The sequence below is a fragment of the Nannospalax galili genome, unplaced genomic scaffold (genome assembly GCF_000622305.1).
Source record: "Nannospalax galili isolate Female #2095 unplaced genomic scaffold, S.galili_v1.0 scaffold411, whole genome shotgun sequence".
NCBI classification, from domain to species: domain Eukaryota; kingdom Metazoa; phylum Chordata; class Mammalia; order Rodentia; family Spalacidae; genus Nannospalax; species Nannospalax galili.
In genome coordinates, this window is record NW_008329714.1 from 685,578 (window position 1) to 711,970 (window position 26,393).

At 45.6% G+C, this 26,393-nt stretch overlaps 1 protein-coding gene across 7 annotated transcripts in view; it reads right to left on the reverse strand.

The window, feature by feature from the left end:
• Nucleotides 1–26,393, reverse strand: part of Kiaa0556 (KIAA0556 ortholog) — a 197,178-nt gene that overhangs the window by 151,043 nt on the left and 19,742 nt on the right. For 4 of the 7 annotated variants that reach the window (XM_029567752.1, XM_008841640.2, XM_008841648.3 and 1 more), the window contains one exon: nucleotides 22,445–22,500. The exons of 1 other annotated variant lie outside the window; for it this stretch is intronic. Coding sequence is in view for 2 of the 6 variants with exons in the window: in XM_008841640.2 (XP_008839862.1) it covers nucleotides 22,445–22,500 (56 nt within the window). In the remaining 4 variants the exon portion in view is untranslated. Of the gene's footprint in view, nucleotides 1–22,444; nucleotides 22,502–26,393 lie in introns of those variants that run through there. 2 more of the 7 variants (XM_008841666.2, XM_029567756.1) reach the window with 1 other exon arrangement.

Sequence of the window (26,393 nt, forward strand, 5' to 3'; positions counted from 1 at the left end):
GGAGAGGTAAGGCAGGAGGAAGGGCAGGGCTCATTTGGTTTGAGGTGTTGTGCTGAGTGGCCTTTGAAACACCAAGAGGAGCAGTTCCTTGGCTGGTAACTGGGTATACAGGTTTGGGGCTCCGGGGCTCAAGACAACCTCTTCTCTGTGGACCTCCATCTCAGGCTGGATCTACCCTGCTTCAGCTATACCCATATAGCTCTTCCAGAGAGCAATCTCTAGGGAAGCACTTGTCCACAGCATATGGGGATATTTTTAGGCCCAGGGCTTGCTCATACCTCAGCTTCCAGGTGCACTGGGGTTGGGGGCTTGTAGCTATGGCCCTTCCTAGGAATAAACATGGCTTGACTAAGACTATCCCACTCTATAAAGGCTGGTGATATAGACTGATGATATAGGTTGATGCCTTGGCCTGGGTCACTTCCGAAGGGCCTCCATCCTCTACCTAAGATCCATGGGAATCACTGAGGCATGCCCATGTACTCTCTCCACATACTCTTCTGCCCTTACTCCTCCCAATGACACACCAGATTCCTCCCAATGAAACTCCTGCATGCACAGTTCTACCTCCAGTCTCTTCCTGGGGATCTAAGACAGTTTTTCATCCTTCCTTGGTCTTGAACAAATAATGCAGGCCTGAAACTTATGATGTCAAAGGCCACCCTCTAGTACATTTCATGAATAATCCTGACTCAACCAGGATTTCCCATAATGGCCACACAGTCCACACCCAAGTCTCCAAAATAAATTCCTCAGGTCATGGTCCACAATTTTTAATATGAAATATGGTTACCATGGAGGTATGTGTCACAAGGACCCAGGTCTTGATCTCCATTTGACAGCTGGAAGGCAGATCAGGACTCTGGGCTATAGAGCCTGTTTAGGAATGGCAGTAGACTGACAGGAAGAAGCTGGGCACACCCAAAGAGGAGGGATGGTTGGTGGGTTTTGCTGCTCTGTTTTTGAAAGGAACGAGGAGATTCTCCAAATGTCAGAGTCCTCTACAAATGTGAGATCTTAAAAGTGGAAGGGTATCCCACAAATCATGGTCTGAGAGGGTGAGTAGGCAACTGTACCTGTGTCATCACACCTGGGATAATGTCATAGCAGCTTTACTCACAAGAGCCATGTGATGGAAATGATGGGATAAACAGGAGTATAATATCCATACAATATAATTTTCTTGGTCCATTTTATGTTGGTATAACAAAATAACTGAGGCTGGGGTAGGATGTGTCTGCCTCCCAGAGAAGGCTGCCATTGAATCTTCAGATCAGGCAGCTGGGCTAGCAACAATCACAGCCTGGAGCTGTGCACCAACCCTTGAAAGCCTTGTCACTGTGGCAGGTAAAGAATGGTATCAGGGTGGTGGCAGAAGGCAGGATATGGAACATCAGCAGGGAATAAGGGAGTCAGTGACAGAAGAGTTGGTTGGCTGTAATCAAAACAGTGCTTTTATAATGTCACTACTGGTATGTTGTCAAAAGGGGATGGCTTCAAGCTACAGAGGCAGTCTAGGAATGGCAGTCACTGACAAGCAAGAAGTCAGACTTGTAGACACAGGGCCAGAGGCCAGACCTGGTACTGCTCTGTTTTCAGGAGCGAAAGGAAGGGCTCAGGAGTCCGTTTGGTCCCCAGGGTAGTGTCCATCTTCCCCAGAAGCCAGGAGAGTTCTTGAAGTGGGGAGCAGCCAGTCACCTCCAGGCCTCTGGGCCTCCTGTGAAGGGGCAAGGCCTAGCAAAGAGACTTGCTCTAAGACAGATGTCTCTGAGTCCTTTATTGAAACCCTGACAGTTCACAGAGGCAATCTGGGAATCAAGGAGGCAGAATCCATCAAAATAATTAAAACAAAACTCTGCATGGCCTGGTCTACTCAGGCTGGGCCTCTCCATTGCCTGGAATCAAACTAAAAAGGACCCACAGGTACCTGAAGAGAAAGTAGCAAATGCTGGGTGAAAACACGCCGACGCCACACTGAAGCCCAGGGGTCAGGGGTGGGGGTCGGCTAAACCATCTGCAGTCAGTTCAGCCATGTTCAGCTCCAGCCTAGAGCTCCCTATGCACCCCAGGCTGGTCTTGAATTGACAATTCTGCTTCAGCTTCTGAAGTGCTGGGAACACAGACATGAGCCACCATGCTGGTTTTTGTTGTTTGGTTGGTTTGGGGTTTTTGTTTCTTGAGATGAGAATTGCCTTTTCTTTCTTTTTAAGATTAGCATATAATTTCATTTTAATCTGTACAACAGGTTCAAAAAAGATGAGCCCAAACCTACCCAGTGCTGAAGCACAGAGTCCAGAGAATCCAGACTAATCACAGGCTACACAGCACACCACAAAACGTGTTCAGTGGGTACTGTTTAGGCTACAGATAAGCTACATAGCAGACTGCAAAAGAGTATGTTCACTGGGCACTGTTTAAGCTACACACAAGACCCACATCACCACAAGTGCCACATATGGGCCACTTGGACATGTACACATGCAGAGAAAGGTCTAGAAGGATGCACGCCAAGCTTCAGTGGCAACAGTTACTCCAGGATGGATTAGAGAAGAGTGGGGAAGAATGAGCTGGATTTCAGCATTACATTATCAGGTTAGCAGTAGCTTTTTAATTCTAAGGAAGCAGTTCTCATCTGTTATTTGCATAACAAATCACCTTCCCTCCTCCAGAAAAAGAAATAAGCATCAATGATTCCTGCTGGCCAGACAGACTGGCATACCTCTGCTGTTCCTTCCACAACGGTTAAGATGGAGATGCCCTGCCCCTTGACTTCAAGATCCTCAGGAGCTTTGCACCACCTTCCTAAAAACCCACCTGCCTTCCTCCTGCCTGTGTGTGACAGACAGCTCAGTCCAAAACTTCCAGTTCTGGTTCCTCTCATGCTTTCCCACCTACGCTCAACCCAACAACACAGCCACCATTCTTCACAACCCCACACCTTCTCAGCACTGCTCCCCCAAACAGCCACCAGCTTCTCTCCTGAGATTCTACAGTGGCTCACCTGGCCCACTGTTCTAGCCCAAGCTGTGCCCTCTGCAGAAATACTTGTTTCCCAGAGATGCCTGCAGCTTCTCTCTTCCTTCCTCTCTGCTCATCTCTCAAGGGAGACTTCCCCAAGATCAGACCTAACTATCCTCACAGCACTCCACATTGCCCCCACTTCCACTTTCTGGTGTTCTGACGCCCTTCATATTTTTCTTAGTGATTAAAGTGTGCCATCAACCATGGGGACACCTATTTCATGATAGAGTAGCTTCTGTCTGTTTTGTTCACAGCAGGACTTCCAGGCCTACACAAGTATCTGGTACACAATAGATACTTGGTATATACTTTCAGTGAATGGATGGAAAATGAGTGAATGAATGAATGAATGAATGGGCACGCAGTCTTCTCCATCAAGCCTGGGCCACATGAGCAGTCATAGAACCTGTGAGTGGTGTCTGCTTCTAGTGGTTCTTCTGCCCTTGCTTATGCTAGGGTCTCGACTCTTCTCATCTGCAGTGCCCTTGCTCTACCCTTCCTGTCCACTAATGCTGCTTCAGAGCCACTTTGTTCTGAAATCCCCATCCAGAAGGCAGGGCTGAAGGCTTGCTCTTCCGGACTCTGGGCCTTCCTCCAGTGCTGCACAGTTAACATACTGTGGCCACTTGGAAAGCCCATGGCTCTGTGCTGGGTGATTGATTTGCAAAGGGCTTTGCATGCATTATGTCACTGAATCATGCCAACTGTAAAGCAGCTATTAGCCCTGTTTTCCAGCTAAGGAAGGTGAGGCATTGAGTGCCAGCCAAGCAGAGGTGGCAGAGCTGGAACACCACTGGGCTCCACAGTCTCAACTTAGAATTTCACAATCATCTCCTTTGTGAAATTGGAAGGCCTGAGATCTCAGAAAGCACAAAGCTGTCATATAAGCTGCCAGAGAATAAGTCAAACAAAGATCTCAGGTGAGGACCAGTGGGGACCTGGGGACATAGTCAGCCCCCCTGACTCCAGAGTGAAGCCTGTCTGGGACACTGAGGTCTAGCATGAGGACACTTCCTCTGTAAGACACTAAAAGGAGTTTAGACTCAGCCTGTTTGGTCAGCCACCAGGCCACAGGCTGAGATTCCTGGAAGCAGAGTCAATGCTGCAATCTGTGGGTGGTCCAGAAGCAGAGGCCCAAGCGGCCAATAATCCTGGGGAGTTCAGATTAAAAGGTCTAAGGAAAGTTGATTCATTCTTGTTCTCTCTCTCTCTCTCTCTCTCTCTCTCTCTCTCTCTCTCTCTCCGTTTCCTTCTCTCCATCCTTATGTAGCCCACATTGGCCTTGACCTTGTGACCCTCCTGCCTGTGCCTCCTGAGCACTGGGATTAACAGGCCTAGCTACTCTCTTGAAAGGGGGTAAATAAATTTAGGACTCATTAAATTTTCTGCCAGATAAACTAAGTGGGAAAAAAGCTAAACCAGTCTCAGTGATGGATGCCTGTAATTCTAGCACTCAGAAGACTGAGGCAGGAGGACTGGCATGAGTTGAGGTCAGCCTGGGTTACAAAGTACCAGGCCAGCCAGGGTCACATATCAAGACCTTGTCTGACAACAACAACAAAATGATAGGAAAGAAGTCAGAAAGGTGGTTTGTACCAAGAATGAAGACTATAGAGCATGAGCTATCAGAGTAAGAGCTGCAGAGAGGACATCCTAGCAGCCCAGAGGTTCCAGCTGTTTATAACCCCACATACCCTGCCTTTGGCTTTGGAGCCTTGTACAGTACACAGCCCCCTTCTGCTGCCTCCACATTGAGCTGTTGTTGCCTTTTCATCCAAGTCCCAAGTGATGCAATACTTTGGAGGTGCTGTAAGGAATAAGAGCGTTACACGGAAAACACTAACCTCAGTGCTTGGTCCATGGTAAGTAACACCCAGCATGTATTGCTAATATTATCATATCAAGCCACAAGGACACTATTAAAAGAACTGGACAAATTGATCATCTTACTGGTCATCTAAATTACTCTTCCTGGGAAGGATAGCATGCCATGGGGCCATCTCAGGCCATAATTTCATCAATGGCTGCTAAAAGCTGTTCATAAAGTCTGCAGATGACATTCAAATAGGAGACAAAAAAAATTGGATGACGGAATCTTGGTTCAGGACAATTTCAACAGGTTAGAGATGAACCAAGGAAGGTTTAATAAACTGCATCAGAAGGGAAAAGTGCCAGACAAGGAGAGGTGCTGGGAAGGGCACATGGCTAGAGGAAGTATACAGGACAAAAGACAGAGTATAAAAGTCAATGGTGTGGGGACTGGGGAGATGGCTCAGTGCTATGCAAGCATGAGGACTTGAGTTCTGATCCCTAGCACTCATGTAAAAGTCAGGCATGACTGTGCATGGCTGTAACCCCAGTACTGGGGTAGTGGCAAGGGATGGCAGGGCCACAGAAACAGATGGATTCCCAGATTTCATTGGCCTAATGATGAACTCCAAGTTTACTGAGAGACCTGTCTCAAAAAGGTGGAGAGCAGCTGAGGAAGAGACCAGACATTGACCTCTGGCCTACACACACGCACACACACACACACATATACACACTACTCTTACCCCCATCCTCATACAAAATAGCACACACAATGAGTATATTAGAAATACCTGCTCAGTTTTGACACAGGGTCTCCCTGTAGCCACAGCTGGCCTGGAACTCACTATGGAGACCAGGCTGGCCTTGATCTCACAGAGATCTGCCTGCCTCTGCCTCTGGAGTGCTGGGATTAAAGGCGTTTTTTTGTTTGTTTGTTTGTTTGTTTTGACAGGCTCTCACTATGCAACCATGGCTGGTCTGGAATTCACTATGTAGACCAGGCTGGCCTTGAACTTACAGAAATCCACTTGCCTCAACCTCCTGGTGCTGGGATTAAAGGTGTGCACCACCATGCCCAGCCTGGCATTAACTATTTCAAGAGATATGTTGATTACCTTTGAAGTGGCTGCTGTTATCCCTGTCCCCATTTGACAGGCGAGGCGGCTGAGGCTTTAAGAGGTAAAGAGACTTGGCCAAGTAGGATAGAGTAGGATAGTGCCTGAGCCCAGTTATGGCTAGAAAGCATACTTTATCCCTAGTCTACTCTGATTGGTCCAGAGTTAGATTGTTGTGTGGTTCTGAGACAGTGCAATTTTAAAGAAACATGAACTTGTCCAGATGAAGATGACCATAAGGTGGATCCTACAAGAAGTCGCCTTGAGAATGGATTGTGTTGCATCAGCTTGGGCTGAGGAAAGCAAATCCTCACAGCAGCCTCTTTCCACCTACATCCACAAAAATGACATTATTTAAAACCTCTGACAGCCTGGGCAAATGAAAGGGTGCCAATGGCAGATTTTAAATGTTGAGAAATCCTAAGAACTAGATGGCAGACACAACTGGATTAGCAAAAAGAAACCCAGGCCAACACAGAAGCACAGGAGCTGTGCACAGGGGAGGTAGTCCTGACCTGTTCCAGGGCCAGTGGAAGCACAGCCTTCAGAGAGATAGGCTGGGGTCAGAGACTGGATGAAGACTCATAAGAGGAGGTCAGAGGTGGTCCTTCCACCCACCCAGAGTCCAGGAGCTATGGCAGTATACTTGTGGTACAGAAAGGAAGAACACAGTCAGAGGAAAATGGAGGCCTGGACTCAGAAGACTAACTAATTGATCAGCATTGCACTATGACAGCAAAATCCTACTCTCTGCCCACAGTCACAGATTAGGCAAAAAAGAGACAGGACCCACAGAGAAGACAGGCAATCAGTAACAGAAGAGCAGATACCCACAATCACCTGACGTCCCAGAAAACCAACGCCAGGGATGAGAGAGGACAATTTAATAAACACAAGCAATAACAACCAACGAGGCAGACAATGATGTAAGGAGAGCCTTTAAAACCTACTTAAGCCTCTATGTCAACTCACATCTGTTTTGTTTTTCTGGTAATCCTGCACTTGGAAGGCTGAGGCAGGAGAATCAATGATTTAGAAGCCAGCCTAGGCTACATAGTGAGACATTTTCTCAAAAAATCAAACCAAGCAAAAACAAAACCCCAATAACTATGTTTAATAATGTCAGGAGAATAAGGGGGCTATTGCATACATCAAACAAAAACAGCCTATAAAGGAAAGAATTAATTCAAAATCACATAGAGATCAAAAAGCATTGAAGAGAAAACTGAAGATACGGTTAAAGAAAAAATTCGCTATCTGAAGATCATTTAAAGGCATTTATTCAAACACAGGAGTAAAGACTATAATTGCTGGCAAAAATAGAATATTCATTATTGGCAAAGTTTTACATTTCTTTGGTTAGAAATGAAATTTTTTTCTCATTAAGCCTATTGACAGTTTTTCCATAAAAGCTAAACAATTCCCATTATTTAGGCTAAGGGTCTACAAATTATAATCATAGATCAAATGTGGCCAAATTTTTTTCATTTTATTCGTTTTTAATGTTGATTGAATTTTTGAGAATTTCATATAATGTATTTTGATCCTCCCCTATCTGCACCCCCTCTTAACTACTCCTCTCTGCCTGATATCATGTCATCTATTTTTTAAAAGGCCTATGGAGCCTAATTTGTGTCCTCAAATGCCCTTCAGTGTTGGTCTATCCCCTGGAGCCTGGTCAACGAACCCAGAAGTTACCCTTAAAAAAACCTGATTCTCCTTCTCCCATCAGCTATCAGTTGCTAACAGCTCCTCAGCTTGGGTTGGCAGACAAATATTTTATAAAGTTTTATTGAAACAGCCATATTCATATTAATTATGACTATTTTGTGTTTCATGGCAGAAGTGAATAACTGTCATAGATTGTATAGCTCATAAACACTGAAGTATTTATTACCTGGCCCTTTCTAAGGATAAAGGTTGCTAACCCCTGGGTTAGGCCATTCTTAATTGGATTTTCTGTTATTTGTGGTCAAAGGCACTTCTGACTAAATAATAGAGAATTGCATGAATAGAAAAAGTTGTAAAAAGATGAACATCTAAGTCAAGTGCAGTGGTATATAACTATAATCTCAGCACTTAGAAGGCTAGGTAGCAAGTTCATGAGTTTATGGCCAGCCTGGTCTATATAGTGATTTCAAGGCCAGAGTAAAATCCTTTCTCAAGAAAAAAAAAATCAAATTGCTAACAGTGGTTATTGCTGGGGAAAGGAATGAGATTAGGGGTAAATTTGATGGGGTATTTGTGTGTGTGTTACACATTTAAAGGCCAGAGGAGGATATCAGGCATTTTTTTGCTAACACTGTCTGTCTTAGTCCCTGGAGGCATGGTCTCTCACTCAAGCTGAAGTTCACTATTTCAGCAAGGGTGATTGACTAGGTAGCCCCTGGGATCTGCTTGTCTCTACTTCCCCCATGCTGGGCTTATAGGCACATGGATACCTGGGGATCTGAACTCAGGTCCTCATGCCTGCAAAGCAAGCACTCTTACTGAGCCATCTCCTCAGCCCTGATAGGGTGTTTAATGTAATTTAAATTTTCTAAGGAAAACTCAAAGTCTATATACCACAATAATAAAGAATGAACTTCTGATACATTAAAAAAGATGAATTTTATATATTTAAAAGAAACAAAACAGACATAAAAAGTACCTACACTGTTAATTCTACTTCTATGAAGTTCATATATAGGCAAAATGTATGCCCTTAAGAGTCCAGGTGGTAGCCGGGCATGGTGGTGCACACCCTTAATCCCAGCCCTCTGGAGGCAGAGGCAGAGGCAGGTAGATCTCTGGGTTCAAGCCCAGCCTGGTTTACTTAGTGAGTTCCAGGCAAGCTGGGGCTACAGGGAGACCCTGTCTCAAAAAGACCGAAAAAAAAAAAAAGAGTCCAGGTGGTGGTTAGAGAGGTTAACTGGAAGGGACTGGCAGAAGTCTTCTGGGGTGCTGGGGTGATAGAGGCAGTGCTAGCCTGGGTGTATTCACACACAAAATCATAAACCAAACACTAAGACTGCCCACTTCATTACACACATGTTATATTTCAATCAATAAGGAAGTTAAGGCGAATAATGGAAAGCGGGCATTTGTGAATTGGTCTTAATTAAATGATGATTTGAATTCTGAAGTGTTTCTAACTGCATAGGAAAAAAGCTTGAAGAAAACACAAAAACAAATAAGACTAAGGGGCCAATGAGATCCAGTGGGTAATGGCTTGCTGCAAAGCCTAACAGCCTGGGTTTGATACCCCAGACCCATGTGGTAGAAGGACAGAAGTGACTTCTACAAGTTGTCCTCTGACATCCGCATGTGCCCCATGGCATGAACATGCACACACACACACACACACACACACACACACACACACACACACTCACACACACACACATACACACACACACAGATAGGTAAATAAAATTTTAAAATGTAAAACACAAATATGATTAATTAGGTGGTAGAAAAAGGAATGACTTTTGTACCTTTACATATTTTCTAATTTCTCTATAATCAGTATTCATTAGTTCAAGAATCAGAAAGAGGGGGCTAGAGAGGAGGCTCAGAGGTTAAGAGTATATGCTGCTCCTCCAGAGAACCCAAGTTTAGTTCCAGCACCCATGCTGGGCTGCTCCAGCTGCCACTCCAGCCACCTATCACTCCAGAGCCAGGGGGACTGATTCTTTTGCCTCTGAGGGCACCTGTACTTGTGTACCTACATGGAGACATACAGATAATTAAAAACAAAATAAAAGCCAGGCGTGGTGGTACATGCCTTTAATCCTAGAGGCTGGCTGATCTCTGTGAGTTCAAGGCCAGGCTGGTCTACATAGTGAGTTCGAGGGCAGATGGGGCTACAGGGAGACCCTGTCTCAAAAAGTCCAATGATGATGATGATGATGATGATGATGATGATGATGATGGAGAGATGGCTCAGCGGTTAAGACTGCTCTTACAGAGTACCTGGGTTCGATTCCCAGCACCCACATGACAGCTAACAACCGTCTATAACTTCAGTTCCAGGGGAATCTGAGGCGTTCTTCTGAGCTCCGCAGGCAATACATGACACGGGTGCACGTACACACATACAGGCATAACACTCATACACATAAAATAAAGATAAATAAAATATTTTAAAACAATAAGTAAAATAAAATAAATACTCTTTAAAAAATCAGAAAGAAATTGTGTTCACAGCAGCTGCCACTCTCTCTCTCACGCCAGCGCAGCTTCTCGATCGTTGAGCTCCAGCTGAAGGAGAAGGGGGGTAAGAGGTGTCTATACCATGGCTCATACAAAGCGGACTGCCTGCAAATCTACTGGTGGTAGAGCACCCAGGAAACAACCAACTACAAAAGCTGTTTCCAAGAGTGTGCCCTCTACTGGAGGGGTGAAGAAACCTCTTGCTACAGGCCTGGTACTGTGGCACCCGGTGAAATTAGACGCTATCAGAAGTCCACTGAACTTCTGATTCACAAACTCCCCTTCCGGCGTCTGGTGTGAGAAATTGCTCAGGGCTTCAAAACAGATCTGCGATTCCAGAGTGCAGCTACTGGTGCTTTGCAGGAGGGAAGTGAATTATGCCAAAAACTATCCAGCTAGCAGGCCACATATGCAAACGTGCTTAAGAACTCACTATGGGAGAAAACGTTTCACACTAAAAATTTTTCTCCCCTCTTCTTCCTCTTATCAGTAGTTCTGAATGTTAGGTATTTTGCCCCCATGGCGTCAAAAGGTACCTAAGTACATGACTATGAGTGGAAAATAGGGGACAGAAATCAAGTACTGACAGTTTTCTATTTTCATTTGTGTATGAATGTTTAATATAAATGCAAGATGTAAAGCATTAATGTAAGTCAAAAGGTTTCAGTGAACATTTCAACAGTTCAACTTTATACAATTATAAGTAAACCTGTTAAGTTTTTCTGGACTATGCCAGCATTTGGATTTATTTTAAATAAGTGAATGTCTTATTGATGGCAACTAAATGGTGTTCCCAGCCTTTTTAGCATACAGTAGATTCCATCCATTCACTATACTTATTCTGAGTTGTCCTACATGCAAGTACATGTTTTCAAATGCTGCTGTCTTCTGTGCTGTTCCTGTAAGTTTGCTATTAAAATACATTTATATATATATATTAAAAATGTCTGGTGCAAGCCCCCTGGGGCAGATTCCTACAGGTGTGTAGCCTACTTCCCCTGCTCCAAACCCAGCAAACCAGCATGGAGTAGCAGAAGTGTCAGAAGAATAAGAACTGCAAACACACACCTACAGGCACAGTTCTGAGGACTCCGCATGTACTGCTCCTGATTCCTTCTATAACCGCTAGGAGGTGGTTGGCAGCTCCATTCTGTAAATGAGGAAACTGGGGCACGGAAAGGTTATGACCTGCCAGAGACTGCATAGCTATTAAGTGTTACAGCCAGAATACAAACCTTAGCAGTATGACCCAGCCCCTGACCCTGGACCACTTCTTCTATTTTCCCTGAACCAAGCCAACTTCCCATCAGCCACATAGTGGCCAGAGGATGACACTTTATAGAGAATTTAGGTTTTTCTGTTTCTTAAAAAGTATCAATATAGGCTGGCATGGTGGTATACACTTTTAGTCCCAGCACTCAGGAGGCCAGAAACAGATGGATCTCTTTGGATCTCTTTGAGATCCATCTGTTTGAGTTTGGGGCCAGCCTGGTCTACACTGTGAGCTTTAGGCCAGCAAGTGCTATATAGTGGGACCCTGTCTATAAATAAATAAATAAATAAATAAATAAATAAATAAATAAATAAATAAATATGGTCATCCTAGGAAAAGAATTTTTGATGTCAACTGAGCTCACCTATACTTTATCCTGGTTGGGTCTATTCTGAATTCTAGTCAGCTCTCTGTGGGTTCTACACCTGGAGATCCAACCAACAGCAGATTGAAAATACCTGAGGAGAGCCAGGGGTGGTGGTGCACGCCTTTAATCCCAGCACTCAGGAGGCAGAGGCAGGCAGATCTCTGTGAGTTCAAGGCCAGCCTAGTCTACAGAGTGAGTTCCAGGACAGCTGGGGCTACAGAGAGACTCTGTCTCAAAAAGACCAAAACAAAACAAAAAAGTGAAAATATCTGAGGAAAAAAATTTATGATGTCTTTACTGAACAGTACAGACCTCTGTCCTGTCATTATTCCCTAACAGACACAGCAAGACAGCAACTTCCATGCCAGTCACATAACACTGGGGATTAGAAACCATCTAGAGATGATTGGTCTACAGGAGAATGTATGTAGGTTGCACACAATGCCGCACATAGTCTGTTCAGTCTCATATCCACAGAGTCCTGGAAGCAACCCCTGTGGATACTGTGTATGGTGGGGGAGAGGGAAAGGACATAAACATATTAGTGGCCTCTGATCAGAGCCCACCCATTGTCAACCGCATTTAGGGGGTATCAGATGATTGCCACCTATTGGATGAAGAGAAATTGAGTCTTATGTCATCTGACCATTGACCTCTCTGCCCTCCAGCCCCATGGACACAGGACAGGGCCCTCCTTTCTAGTTATGAGGCTGCAGCAAGGTCTGGGGAAAGGAGAGGAGGGAGCATGGAAGACAGCTTGCTGATAGCCAAAATTGGGCCTGGTCTTGTGTTATCTCCCTCAAATCAGTCAGTGTTCAACACTAGGGGAGGAAGGCCTGCTGAGCATCATTCTATAAACAGAGAAACTGAGCAGGATGATAAGAATGTGCCCCAAAGGGACCCATGCAGTTGCCCAGGTTAGTCCAGCTCTGAGCCTAGACTTCCTCACATGTAAGATGAGGACAGCACTGCTGAGCTCCCCGGGGTACTGTGAGCTGTGACTAAAACACCAGGGCAGAAGCCTTGAAGAACTGCACCATCTGTTTTATTATTCCCGCCACAAAGTAACCATGCCATGGACAGCTGGCTTTTGCCTGCCCACTATATTTTTCCCGTCTTCTGAGACAGTAAGCCAATTTTCCTTCAGAAAATACCCCTTCCCTACTGTGTTAATCTGGGACTTCTCACCCTAGCCTGTGGCCTAGCTACCAGGTCTCAGTCTGGGGACTGGACTGACCTGCTCTGGTGCTTCTTTCTACTGGAGCTGCTGACACAAAAAGCAATATAGGGAGAAGGAAGGGAAGATGAGGAAGAAACAATACCCTCCACTTGTTCAGGGTTACGGTAAATGGGACACTGTTCTTTGTCCCTAGTACAGTGAGATCGGTGCTGCTGCTGGCACCCTCATTCTACATATGGAGCCACTGAGGCTCCATAGGGGTCAAGTTTCCTGAGGAAGGAATGAGCCAGGGCTCATCGCCAAGCTCTCTGACTCTAACACATACTATCTGGTCTTTATGTAGTAAACTTGGGGCAGCTGGTAGCCACCTTGCCACAGACAAGGAATGGTCTGCTGGACAATGGATGACCATGGAAAAAAGAGTCCAGAGGAACTGAGTCAGAACACCCAGGTCGAGTCATACCTGATATTGCCTACCTTGGAAGTTTTCAGCAACATAAGGTCACAAATTTCTTTTTGCTGAAGCTGGCTTAAGGAGGACTTTTATCACTTAAACAGAGCCTGGGGGAATACAGCCTGTGGATTCTAATGAAGTTGAAGCTGTAGAACCACTGGCTCCTGCCAAATCTAGAGCCACAGAGCAAACAGCATGTCAGAAAGCAAGCATTGTCACAGTCAGGGTAGCAGCAGGACTGGGCCACATGGTGGCTGCCCGGTCCCTCAGGAATGTCACTAGACTGGGGACGGTTCCTCTAGGGTAGCTTTCACATCTTCCTGGGACACTTCCGGGCACCTCCTTTCCTTAGACAGTACCACTCTATTTTCTAATCACGTTCCACATTCCATACGGCGCTTTTCACAGCTAAGGGAGGAGGAAAACGTTAAAGGCAATTTCATGCCTCAGATCTGAAGACAGAGGAATTTTTGATGACACTCTGTGGAAGGGCACATTGCTTATCCAAAACAGACTCTTTCTGGTCACAAATTGCAGCTCTCTGATGAGTTTTTCCTAGAGCTTAATCTTGTGCTGGAAGCTAAGCTGATACAGGAAGATTTTAGACATGCCAATACCCTTTCTGGAATTTTATCAGAAGTTGATTCTCTTTGCTGTTTGGCACATGAGTCTTGGCCTTGCCCTTGTTAAACTGGGGTTTTGGGGGCTGGGTTTGTAGACATGTCTCCTTCAGAGCCCAGGGTCCCCAGGCAGGTTGGAGAGTCTAACAGGAAGGGCTATGGAAGGATTATGGCTGCCCTTTAATGACAGACCATGGGTGACAAACGCTGGCCTCAGCTCTACTTTGCTCTGCTGACAAGACTTCCACTCTGCCTCTTGGCTTTGAAACATTTTTTAAACATTTATTTCTGTGTGAGTGTGTGTGTGTGTGTGTGTGTGTGTGTATGTGTGTGTGTACGTACACATGTACTACAATACACACGTGGAAGTCAGAGGACAACTTGTCTCCTTCTGCAATGTGAGCCCTGGGGATTGAACTCAGGATTTTTGTCAGGATTAGCAGCAAGCACCTTTACCCACTAAGCCATCTCACTGGCCCTGACTCTTGGCTTTGAAAGAATTTGCTTTCGAAGCACACCACTTTGCCCCTGTAAGCCCTACATTATAATCTCCAATATCGGTAGAACTCCTGGGATATACCAAACATGGCTTTAAGAACTGGAATCTACAGAATCCTTACCACAACCCTACAGCACTAGCTTTTATCTATCCTATATAGTAACAATATTCATGCATTGTTGCTCTGTATGATCCCTATCCTGGAGAGGGGACTGTCAAGTCACAGAGCAGCTAAGTCACTTGAGTGATAGAACAAGCTGGGAATCTAGGCTCCTTGCTCCAGGGTTCAAAGGCTTCTGACCACGTCAAGTAGCTTGCTTGCTTTGTATTAAGTCCTAAGGCATCACTGCTACCAGGGGCCCTGTTGATCACATCTTCAAAGCCACAGAGAACAAGACCTCAGGACATAGAAAGACTGACAATGATAATTTCACGCTGGGAATACATTTGGCAGTTGATCTAAAATGGAGTTCACTCTTCTTTTCCCAGAAATAAGAACTAAAAGGTTTCATTCCAGTGAAAGTGCAGATTTGGAGCTTCAGCTGTCACAGCAGGCTCTTGTGATGCAGCACTGTCAGCCTGCATTTCCTTGTTCACTTGTTCCTTTAAGTACATTCCCTTCCCCCACCCTGTACTAGGGATCAAGCCTGGAGCCTTGCACATGCAAGGTATGCACTCTACCACTGAGTTGCACCCCCCGTCTAAAAAACTTTTTTTTGTTCAAAAGTCAAGATCTTATAAATATGAGAGGGGAGGGATGGCTCTTAGTTACCTAAAAGCCCAAGTTGCAAGGACACAGAGAGCTGAGCTAGGGGAAGAAAGGCGGTATGCTACTGGATGGTTGGTGGCATCTGAAACCTATGAGAAGAATGGGCATTCCCACTAAGCTAAGGCCCTAAGAGATGGTACTGAGGTACTAGACATGCCTACAAGTCCTTCCCAAGCAAAGTGCCTGGCTGTCACCCACAATGAGACAAGTGGCCTGGGGAACCTTGGAGGTGGCCACTAAAAGGCTCAACATAGGCACAGCTGCCAAGTCTGGCCACACTTGACTCTGGTCAGCACTCTCAGAGCTCTGCCCCTCTTAAGTGCTATTAGCAGATGAACTGGAAGCATCAATTTAAATAAAGCATAAACCCTTTGATCCATTGATTCTATCTAAGGAGATCACCTTTGGCCATTCATGCACATATGTACAAAGATGTCTGCTCTGGAACACCCTTAAAATATTTTTTACTGTAACAAGGGACTATTAATAAATCTATACATTCATTAATGGGAACTAGTAGTATATTCTTGCAATTAATTAGTGCCAAAACCCAATCTGGACTGACGTGAAATGTACAGCTTTTATCTATCCTACTTAGTATGAATATTCATGCTCTGTTGCACATATATTAATGTGCTAGATCATAGGGTGTTTCTCCAGAACCTACTGGGATGGTTACTACTTTTCAGTCCTAAGAAAATGAAACACATTTAGCTCCAAAGTTATCAAATAAAGGATTATGTTCTAGGATATCCACAGTGAAGTAAGAAGATGCCATAAAGAGAACAAAGGCGGCCCAAGGGTCCAGCTGCAGGGTGCTCTCCAAGCCTGCCAACTGTGAGAAAGAGGCAGGGAGGGAGGGAGGGATGGAGGGAGGGAGAGAGGGAAGGTAGGAGGGAGGAATGAGGGGGAGGAAAAGGGAGAGGAGGAGAGGGGAACCTGCCCAAGGTGTAACTTAGTATGAAGTGCTTGCCTAGCATGCTGGAAGCCCCAGGAATGAAAAAGAAAGACAAAGAAAAAAACTGGGAAAACATACACTGTTGTGTTTAACAAGGAGGGGGCTGGGAAAATAGCTCAGCCAGTAAAGTACTTGCCTTGCAAGCGGGAGGACCTGAGTTCAATCTCTAGAACCTACATATTAAAAAAAGAAAAGAAGAGAAAAGGCCAGGTGTCCTGGCACAGGACTGTAATCCCAGTGCTGGGGAGATACAGACAGGCAGATCCCTGGGGCTCTCTCAACAAAACATTGAAGAGTCCCTGCCTAAAAACTAAAAAGATAGTTAATTATCAAGACCAATACCAAGAACACTCCGACCTTCACATGCATTCACACTCATGTGCATGCATATCCCCAACACACACACACACACACACACACACACACACACACACACACCCACACACACACACACACAACCAAGGAAGGAGTGGATAGAAGGGAATGAGAAATCTACATGCTACTAGGTTGGACAGCAGTAGAGTACGTGTGGATGGACACACTGGTTACACCTTGTGGTTGCCTCTTAGAAAGGGAACAGAGGGTTATAGGAGCACAGTATACCTTCAAATATTCCTTTTTAAAATTGCTGTCTGGGGATTGAACTTGGGGCCTCAAGCATGCTAAGCAAATGCTCTGCCATGGACCATGCCCCCGCCAAGCCCTTTTCCCAAATACTATCCAGCATCGATTGGACACCTGATCCCACTCTTCTTTGGCCTCTGAACAGGCTCCCAGACAGGAACAGAAGCATCTGGAAAGCAGCTAGAGGGAGTGCAGCCTGTCCTTGGTGGCACACTGAAGTGACAGAAGAGGTTAGTTCCCAAGACCCCTGTCTTCTAATTTGCCTGGGAATAATGAAGACTCTGGAATCTCGCACCCCAACCAAGTCTCTACTAAGAACAGGAATGGTGTGTGAGCACATGCATGCATACAGGTGTGGGAAGGCTTAAGGTTTTCTAGGTGGGAAAGTTAAATACTTTTTATAGTCCTTTACAAAGTGAGCTCTATAGATGAGTGGTTTTTAGAATCTCCAATCAACTGCAAAATGGCAGTCCATTATCACAAGAGACTCACAGAGTGGTTAAGAGTAGCCTAACTAGGGCCTACTCAAAGACTCCCATCTAGGAAAAGGAAGGCCGGGATCCATCTAAAGTCCAGCTGGAGCTAGGGGGGCCCCTGTTGAAAGAAGAACAACTGTAGACCTTCTCCCTGTGAACTGCAGACGCTAGGCAGCTGACATCTGTGGGACTTAACTGCAGGGCAGCACTATTCAAGGGAGCTAGGTCTGCTATTCTGTATGCCAACTCTCCCTGGAAAGCCTGAGCAATCAGTGAGAGGGCTCAGGGGGTTTGAGGTCATACTGCTAGGCTGTGAGATCCGTGGGAGCCTGCATGTCATGTTGAGGCCCTAATTCATAGAGCTGCAGGGGGTCTTGTACAGTAGGAAGCCATGTCCCTGTCACTATATACCCTGGTCAGCGCTGTGTACATGGGGAAGGTGGGTAGGCTGGATGGTGAATAAAAATTTCTCTCTCCCCTGGGATTTTCTCTCACTCGCTTTTTTAAAGCACTGTATGATAAATGTGCTTCCTAATGATTTTTGAGTAAACTACAATGGCCACAATTTCAAAATCATTAATAATTCATGACCAGGGGCCATAAACACTACATAATCTCTACAGGCAGAAGCCATGAATACTTGTTAGAGGCGAGGCTGAGAATATTTTTACCAGCTGAACTAAGAGTATTTACTGACTGCAAGCCAACCATCAAAGGTACATTTTTCAGAACCAACTGTAACCCTTCCAGCACCTCAGCTCAGCCTGGCTCTCCAGGAAGTCTTTCCTTCCTCTGACACCCAAGGGCTTCACGTAGATACTTCTGTGCTCTCTATTCTTTGTTCTCCCTCTTGATCTGTATCTGTGGGTTTCTAGAGACTGAGGGGCTGGGTGCCGGGCAGGCTGTGCACGGTACACAGGGAGCCTGTGGTCAGGAGCCAGGGCTGCCTCATGCTCCCAAAGCCCACTTATCCTTGTCTGCACATGGGCACTGCTGGCAGTTAACACATTCTGATGTCTGGGTCCACACCCAGAGCCTGATTTACTAGTTTGGAGAGACCTAGACAGGATAGTTAAAATCTCCCAGGTAGGCTGGGTGTAGAGGCACAACCCTATAATTCCAAAAAGTGAGAGGCAGAGGCAGGAAGAGCACAAGTTCAAGGGCTAAAAAGATGGCTCAGCAGTTAAGAGCACATATTGCTCTTACAGAGGACCTGAGTTGGGTTCCCTGCACCCACATCAGATAGTTCACAACCCACTATTCCAGTTCCAGGGGATTTAATGCCCTCTTCTGGCCTCCCGGGGCACTGTACTTACACGCACAATCCCCTCCCCCACCCCACCCAAACACATCATTTAAAAAAAAAAAGAAAAACAACTCAATGCCAATCTGGGATAGAAGGTAAGACCATATCTCATAAAACAAAAAGCTCCCAGGTGATGCTACCACAAGCAGCCTGTAAATCACTGATGGAAAGCACAAAGCACAGCATGATGCTATGGACCTATCTCCTTCCAAAGAGAGGGAAGATAAGGATGGAAACCTGGGCACCCCATGTAACAGCCAGCCACACCAGTGACAGCCATTGCATACTGACACCTCATAGGAATAAGGGCTCTGTGCTGTCATCCTCACTCTTCCTTTTTATGTTTGGGGTTGCTAATTTGGCACGGACTTTGCTCTGTAGCTCAAGAAGGCCTCAAAGTCACTATATAGCTCAGGCTACCTTTAAACTCCAACTTCTCCTGCCTGAGCCTCCCAGGTATATACAACTATGCTGGCTCTTCAGTTTTCTAAAGAAGTCAGAAGCCTGTATAAGAGGTGAACCTCCCAATATATATGATCTTTTTGAGACAGGGTCTCCCTGTAGCTCCAGCTAGCCTGGAACTCACTATGTAGACCAGGCTGGCCTCAAACTCACAGAGATCCACCTGCCTCTGCCTCCCGAGTGCTGGGACTAAAGGCATGTGACATCCTGTCTCAAAAAAACCAAAAAAGAAAATAAAAAAATATGTAGTGAAGTATTTGCTCACAAGTGTGAATATGGAAATTCAGATCCCAGAACTCCTCTAAAAGCCCTATGGGTATCCATCTGTAACCCCAGCACTTGGGAGGCAGAGACCCAGATCCTGGGTAACCCAGCAAACTGGCTAGCTAGATTAGCTAGAATCAACAAGCTTGGGGCTAAGAGAGACCCTGTCTCAATGAAGTAGACAACAACTGAGTAATATATTCACCTTCAACTTGGGCCTCCACATGCATGCACACTTGCACTCACACATGCAGACAAGCCATGCATATACACACATACACATGCAAAAAAAAAAAAAGATTAAAAAAACCCCATTGTAATGGGGCAGGATTGAAGCACAGCACCACTGTGGATTGAATGTGGCCTGGCAAATTCACTGAGAGCCATATCCCACCACCTCACTGTATCAGCCCAGGAGCCCCCCTCACCACCACCACCATGCAGGAACTGTCCCCAATATGAGCTAGGGTGGAAACTACATTTTCACCTGCTGGGGAGAGAGTGGCCTGTACAGCCTTACCAGGGAAGGGACATGACACGTGTCCCTGGCTGCTTGTTCCAACCAGCCCTGAGAATTAGACAGCCTGTCTTTGCCTTGCCTTTCACAGTGACAGAGCTTGATCTATGGCTGGCAATCTGAGTAAGGCATGCAGTGCCAGCAAGTAGCTATTTCCCAGGTGAGGGGAGTGGGGGGAACAGTGCAGAGAGGCAGCAGTGGGGTGGGCATGGTCAGGGGACATGGGGAGAGTCCCTTTAGCCAGCTATGACCAATGCCCTTTGTTCTTTTGTTTTTCTAACCAAAGGAAAGCCCGTTGAGAGAGCCAGCCCGAAGCCTCTCTTTGCAGAGGGCCTGAAGCCATCTTAAGTATCTTTCAGGATTAAACCTGGGCATTGAGATAAACAGCCTCACTCTTTGTTTTTCACTTCAAGCACTTTTTAGAAGAGAAATGATCTGAAATACTCTCAGGCAATTGGCACAATGGGAGATGCTGGGAAAGCAGCAATTAGGGGGTTCTGTTGCTAAGGGAGAGAGGGAGAGAGGGAGAGAGAGAGGGAGAGAGGGAGAGAGAGAGAGATTCTTGCTGTCTTTCCATCCTTCCTTCTCCCTCCCCACCCCCAAACATAGAACTTGATCAAAGGGCCCTGTGGTAACCATGGTCCTTGCCGCCACTTCCCACCCCTCTTGAGGTTCAAAGGTCTTGCATTTTCTTTATTCATGTCTATTTTTGACCATGTTGTTTCCTTGGACTAGAAAACGATTTATCCTCTAAGAGGCAGCCTGTCTATCACCCTTTGTAAAAAGACTTTCTTCCTTTCTGTCTACGCATGTCTGGTCGACCTTGAACTTCTGATCTTTCTGCCTCAGACTCCAGGTGCTGAGATTACAGGCTTATGCCATCACACAGGGCTTGCAAAATCTTTTTAAAACAATAATGATTTTATTTTTAATGATGTGTGTGTGTCTGTGTGCTGTGTGTGTGTGTGTGTGTGTGTGTGCGCGCACGCGCGCACCCGAGTGCAGGTGCCCAGGGAGAACAGAGTGTTGTATCCCCCAGAGTTAGAATTACATAACAAAGCTGTGAGTCACCCAACGAAGGTTCTGGGAACTTAACTCTGCTCTTACAAGAACAGTACATAGTCTTTAAATTTTTTTAAAATTTTATTATTTTTTTTTAATTTTATGAGTATGAGTGCTTTGCCTGCATGTATGTAAGTACACTTGTGCATGCAATGTCCTTGGAGGCCAGAAGAAGGGTTCCTAGAACTCCCATTATAGACAGCTGATAGTCACCATGTGGGTGTGGGAACCAAACCCTGGTCCTCTGGAAAAGCAGCCAGTGCTCTTAACAGTTGAGCTATCTCTCCAGCCCAGCAAAGCCTATCTTGATACTGCTGGCTGTGTTAGGTGACCTAGTTTCTACCCTGCAATCACACTTTCTCTGTCCTATGATAGTTTTGCACACTGTACTACAAAAATCCTGGGGTGCCTCTCTTCCAACTACACAACACACAAAGCAACAGTGTCACACCATCCCTCAGTCTTAGCAAGCAGGCTCAGTGGGGTAGCTCTCAAGATTGGCCACAGCCCTGCATGGTGGCTCACGCCTTTAAGCCCAGCACTCTGGAGGCAGAGGCAGCAGATCTCTGAGAGATTGAGGCCAGCCTGGTCTACATAGTGAGTTACAGGCCAGCTAGGGCTACAGGGAGACCCTGTCCCCCCAAAATAAACACACACACACACACACACACACATACACAAAGAGAGTACTATGTAGTTCTTTCTTCCCACTGAGAAGTGAGTCCTGGTCCTGTGTGTGGTGACACACACCTATATTCAAGAGGAACAGGAGTGTCTTGGGTTCAAGGACAGTCTGATCTATAATTGTAAGTTATAAAGTTATAGACTAACCTGGGCTATGAACTCCTGTCTTAAAAATTAGAAAAGAAAAGCCAAAAAAAAAGTGACTATTCACTACCGCCACCACCCCTTTCTTTCTCTTTTCTTCTTCTTTTCCCCACCTCCTAAATCTGGCCTGACCTTATGGCATGCTTTGAAGCCCCTGGACCCAGCTGAACCTGACAAATATCCTTTCACTCTAGAAAATGACAGATGCGACCCTATGGCCTTTGTAAACCCAAGACTGGGAAGTCTCCCAGCTGGCACTTGGTTTTCTTGGACCCTAGAAGCTCCATGTGGGCAAACCTGATTGGCTTGCTGGAGGAGAGTGCATGTGGCAGCCAGCCAGCCAAGGTGATATAACAGTCACAAAGGAGCCTCAGCTCCTTTAACAGCAGGCACCTGGCCCATCAGCAGGGTCCCTGAGAGGCCCAGATTGCAACTCAGACTCAGGAACTTTTAAAAGCATGGCTGTTAAGTCACTGACATCTGGAGTGATTTGTCACACAAAGCCAATGGATGTGCTCACTGAGAGATTATTATCACAAGTGACAACAGGTTGAGAAGGAGATCACAGAATAGCTAGTCCTATTGGCACCCCACTCAGCCTCCAGGTCCTTACTTCCCCTAGTCTTCACCAAAGACACATTACCTCCTTTTTCTCCCGGGGGCAGGACCGCCTTCTCTCCGCCTTCCGCAGGGCCTGACCTGTAGCAGTTCAAAAGCAGAAGCAGAGATTAAAGCTGTTTGGGAAGGACTGGTTTATCATCGCAAAAGCTTTTTATTTGCAAACTGAAAAGACAGGACCAATCATAATCAAATGATTTTAAGAAAAATGTAGCCTATTATTATAATGGGAAAATGGCACACTTTTGAAATAGACCAACGGCAAGGAAAAATGGTAATTCACACATTCATGTTATTTGACTATAATGAATAAAGCTCCAGCCCTTTAATCTGGGCTATTATCTGCACTCTGAAAGGGCCGATGGACTGTAGTTTTCCCTGTCGAATTACATTTCTATTAAATTGTTTGGAATTACATAAAGTGCCTTCCACAAAAATGTCTTCTGTTGCCCACATAGGATTCTGATGTTGCGTCAAATCCCACACTCACAGTACAGGTGACTGTGCAGATGTGAATTAGCAGTAATCATTCACATAATGGGCAATTTCAGAGAGAATCACTGCTTTTCTCAGAAAACCTTAGATTAGCGTTTGAAGGTATGCATAAATTCGAGAAGCACCATTTGCTTGAATACCCTCTTCCAAAGGCAGCTTTCACAACCGAGGGAAGTGTCCACTCTAAAAGGTTCTAACATTGTTTTGGTTTTAAAATATAAAACAGAGGTCACTGTGTGTTGTCAGTGTATCACCTAAAGTGCCCAACTTCACTCCCAGATGGCTATTTGTGACTGCCACAACCACATGTCCTATTAGGTCTCTCAGAAGGCAGGAGCCAAGAGGCTGAGAGGCAGGAAATGAGGACCAAGGCTCAGACAAAGGCGGTTTGTTTTTGGACATCTTCCAGATCATCTGCTGCTAAAGTATGGATCTTGACTGTTCATGCGCCATGCTTTGACCTGGAAATGTCCCTGCAGGCTCATGCTGTGGAGTCTTTGGGAGGTGGGGCCTGGCTGAAGGAAGGAGGGGCAGGCCTCTGAAGGTCATACCCACAACTGGTTACGGCCTGTGTTCTCTGCTTCCTAGCATATGAGATGTGAACCCTGGGCCTCCTGCTCTCATCCCTAGAGTCACTCCTGTCGCCATGCCTTCTCTATCACAGGAAACTGAATCTCAAATTTATGAGTCAAAATAAACCTTCCTTTCCTTGTTTCTGCCAGGCACCTTGTCACAGCATTGAGAAAAGTGACGAATACACCATATGTTGAAGGTGCCCACCTCCTGGTGTTATTGGGAGGTGGGCCCCAGTGGAGGGTTGGATACCCTTCCTCTTCTCTTTGTGCTGCATTACCACAGGGCCAAAAGCAACAGGACAACAGACCATGGACTAAAGCATCCAAAATAACTGTGAACCAAAATACACATTTTCTTTTCATAAGCTGATGGTCTCGGGTATTTGTTACAGTAGAAAACTGACAACACATCTGCTCAGCTTATAATGACCCCTTAAACTAGCCTCTGTTCCTCTCTCCACTGTTTGCAGAGGAGATCTGGGGCAGCCATGACTACATGTGACCCCATGCTCCAAATCTAAGTATGTCATACCAGGGGTGGGCCCCTAACCAGCCACAGCCAAGTAGAATGCCAGCCCAGGAATTTGGAATTGTTTCTGAGAGACAGCAAGGAGAGAGAGGCAAGGTGGGGCTGGTTTGTGAGCTTTGATGTTGTGAGTAGCCAGAGGCCACCTGCACTGGGACAGAGATGTCAGGACACCAGGACAGGAGGAACTGTTGAGACTCCCAGTCTGACTGCTGTTGTGTTCCCCAGACACCCCTTTGTAACTTTTCTGACTCTATGTTTTCCTTTCCACCTTAAGACAAAGAACTATTCAGGACTGGGTGGTTTAAAAGGACCCAGGATTGCCAGGGTATGGTGGCTTACGTCTTTAATTCCAGTGCTCCTGAGACAGAGGTAGGGGGATCTCTCTAGGAGGCCAGCCTGGTCTACACAGTGAGTTCTACACCAGCCAGGGTGTACATAGTGACAGCCTCTTGGGGGCGGGAGGAACAAAACAAAAAACAAAAAAACTCAGGATAATAGGCATTGTGAGATGGGATGCCCAGAGTTGGGAAGGCTGGGGATGTAGCTAGGTAACAGTGCTTGTCTAACATAAGCAAGACCCTGGGTTCCATCTCCAGCACTAACAAAAATGCTTATGTGAAGATGGGGGTTCTCTGGTAACCCTGAACTTTCTGCTTAATTTTGCTGTGAATCTAAATTGCTTTAAAAATAAGGTTTGGTATAAATGGTTAAAACATTTATACCAAAGAGACCAGGGTCTAGGGGTCAGGAGATCTGGTTGTTGGGCTAATTTAAACATGGCCTTATTGAAACCCAATGTTTTGGGGCTAGATCTAGAGAGAACATTTCAGAAACCCTTGGTCATCCCTGCTCTGGCTGTTAGTCTAGGGATTTGGAACTCACCTTCAGCTGGCCAGAGAGGATGATATGCTGGGTAGCCTGCCCACACAAAGCAGAGCCTGGAATGAGCCTGAGGTGGAAGGGCTGGAAACCAGGGTGCCACCAGACCAAGACATTTTCACAGAGGGTACAGTGCTAGGGCAAGTGAGATGCTAGCAGGGCAGGCTCAGAGTAAGGCAGGGAGCAGGAGGGCAGCAGAGCCAGTTTGGGACCAACGTGGCAGGTGGCAGGCTAAGTCTAGCAAGGTCCTTCCTTTGCCAGTCATACCCTGGGGCTCTGGGCGAGTACTGAAGAATCTATAACCTTTGATAAGTCCCAGGATCTCTCTGGGCCATAGCTCCCTCCTGGAGTTTTTTGTTGTTGTTGTTGTTTAAACAGACTGAATCATCTCTGGGCTTGCTTTCCATCTCCTAAAACTTCATTGGGGCATGGTCTAGTGATAACAGAGTGTTTGCTTAGCATGTGTATGGCCTTGCTATCCCCACACCACCAAAAGTAAAAAAAGATGATAAAACAGAATCTCATCACATGTTAAAACAAAGCAAAACATTAAGGTGGGCCATAAACACAAACCTTAACTGCTCAGTGAAATTCAAAAGCAAATCTCTCTACTGGAGTTAATTAGAAGTGTCTTTATTCATTAAATTGGAAAATAATTTGCTTATTTTCCAACAAAGATAATGTGCTCTAATTACAAGCATTTGTATCTAACCTCCCTCAAAGATGGGTTGGCTGGGTCCTCGCACCGGGAGCCCCTCTCCTGCAGGTAGCCTCATCCCAAGAAGGCAGAGACAGCTGCTCTTTGCCAAGGACAGAAGGGCGGTACCCAGCCTCCACTGTGCCTGCCTATTGTATGTGGCATCTTTGGTTATCTTCCTTACCTGTACCTCATTTACTCTCACAACTCCGGGAGAGAATCACATTAATATCAATATATGCCGCCTGCAAAATTAAAGGGGTGTTCCTCTGCACTTTGCAAGGTGACCTGTCTACATCAGCACCGAAGCAATAAATAAGGCCAGATGTAAATGCTCATGTGAGCTTCACTTTGCAGCGCAGACATGTGCCTGGAAGTGAATGCACAGAGCCTTTGTAAACCTAACACTAGCCTTCCATTTATGACTTCAGAAAGGCTTTATCTGCACTTAGGATTTATTTCCAGCGTTAGGATCCAACACTTCAGCTTTACTCTGCTCTAGATGGAGATAATATTCACCACTGCCATTTAGAGAAGTCATGTCTTCCCTGGATGCTAGTTTCTGATGTCATCAGGCAAGGGGAAAAAAAAAAATCAATGTCCAAATTACGCTCGAAAACCTGCTTAAGTTATCCATAAAGTACAGTTCAGGACACAGCTTTTTATACCCATTTCGGTAGACTAATATGCGTGTGTAAAATTTGGTGCACATGAAAATACATAATACATATGCAAAATATATTTTTATGCTATTCCTCATTAAACTATTCTTATTTCAGCTGCTCCCTCTGTTTTTCCT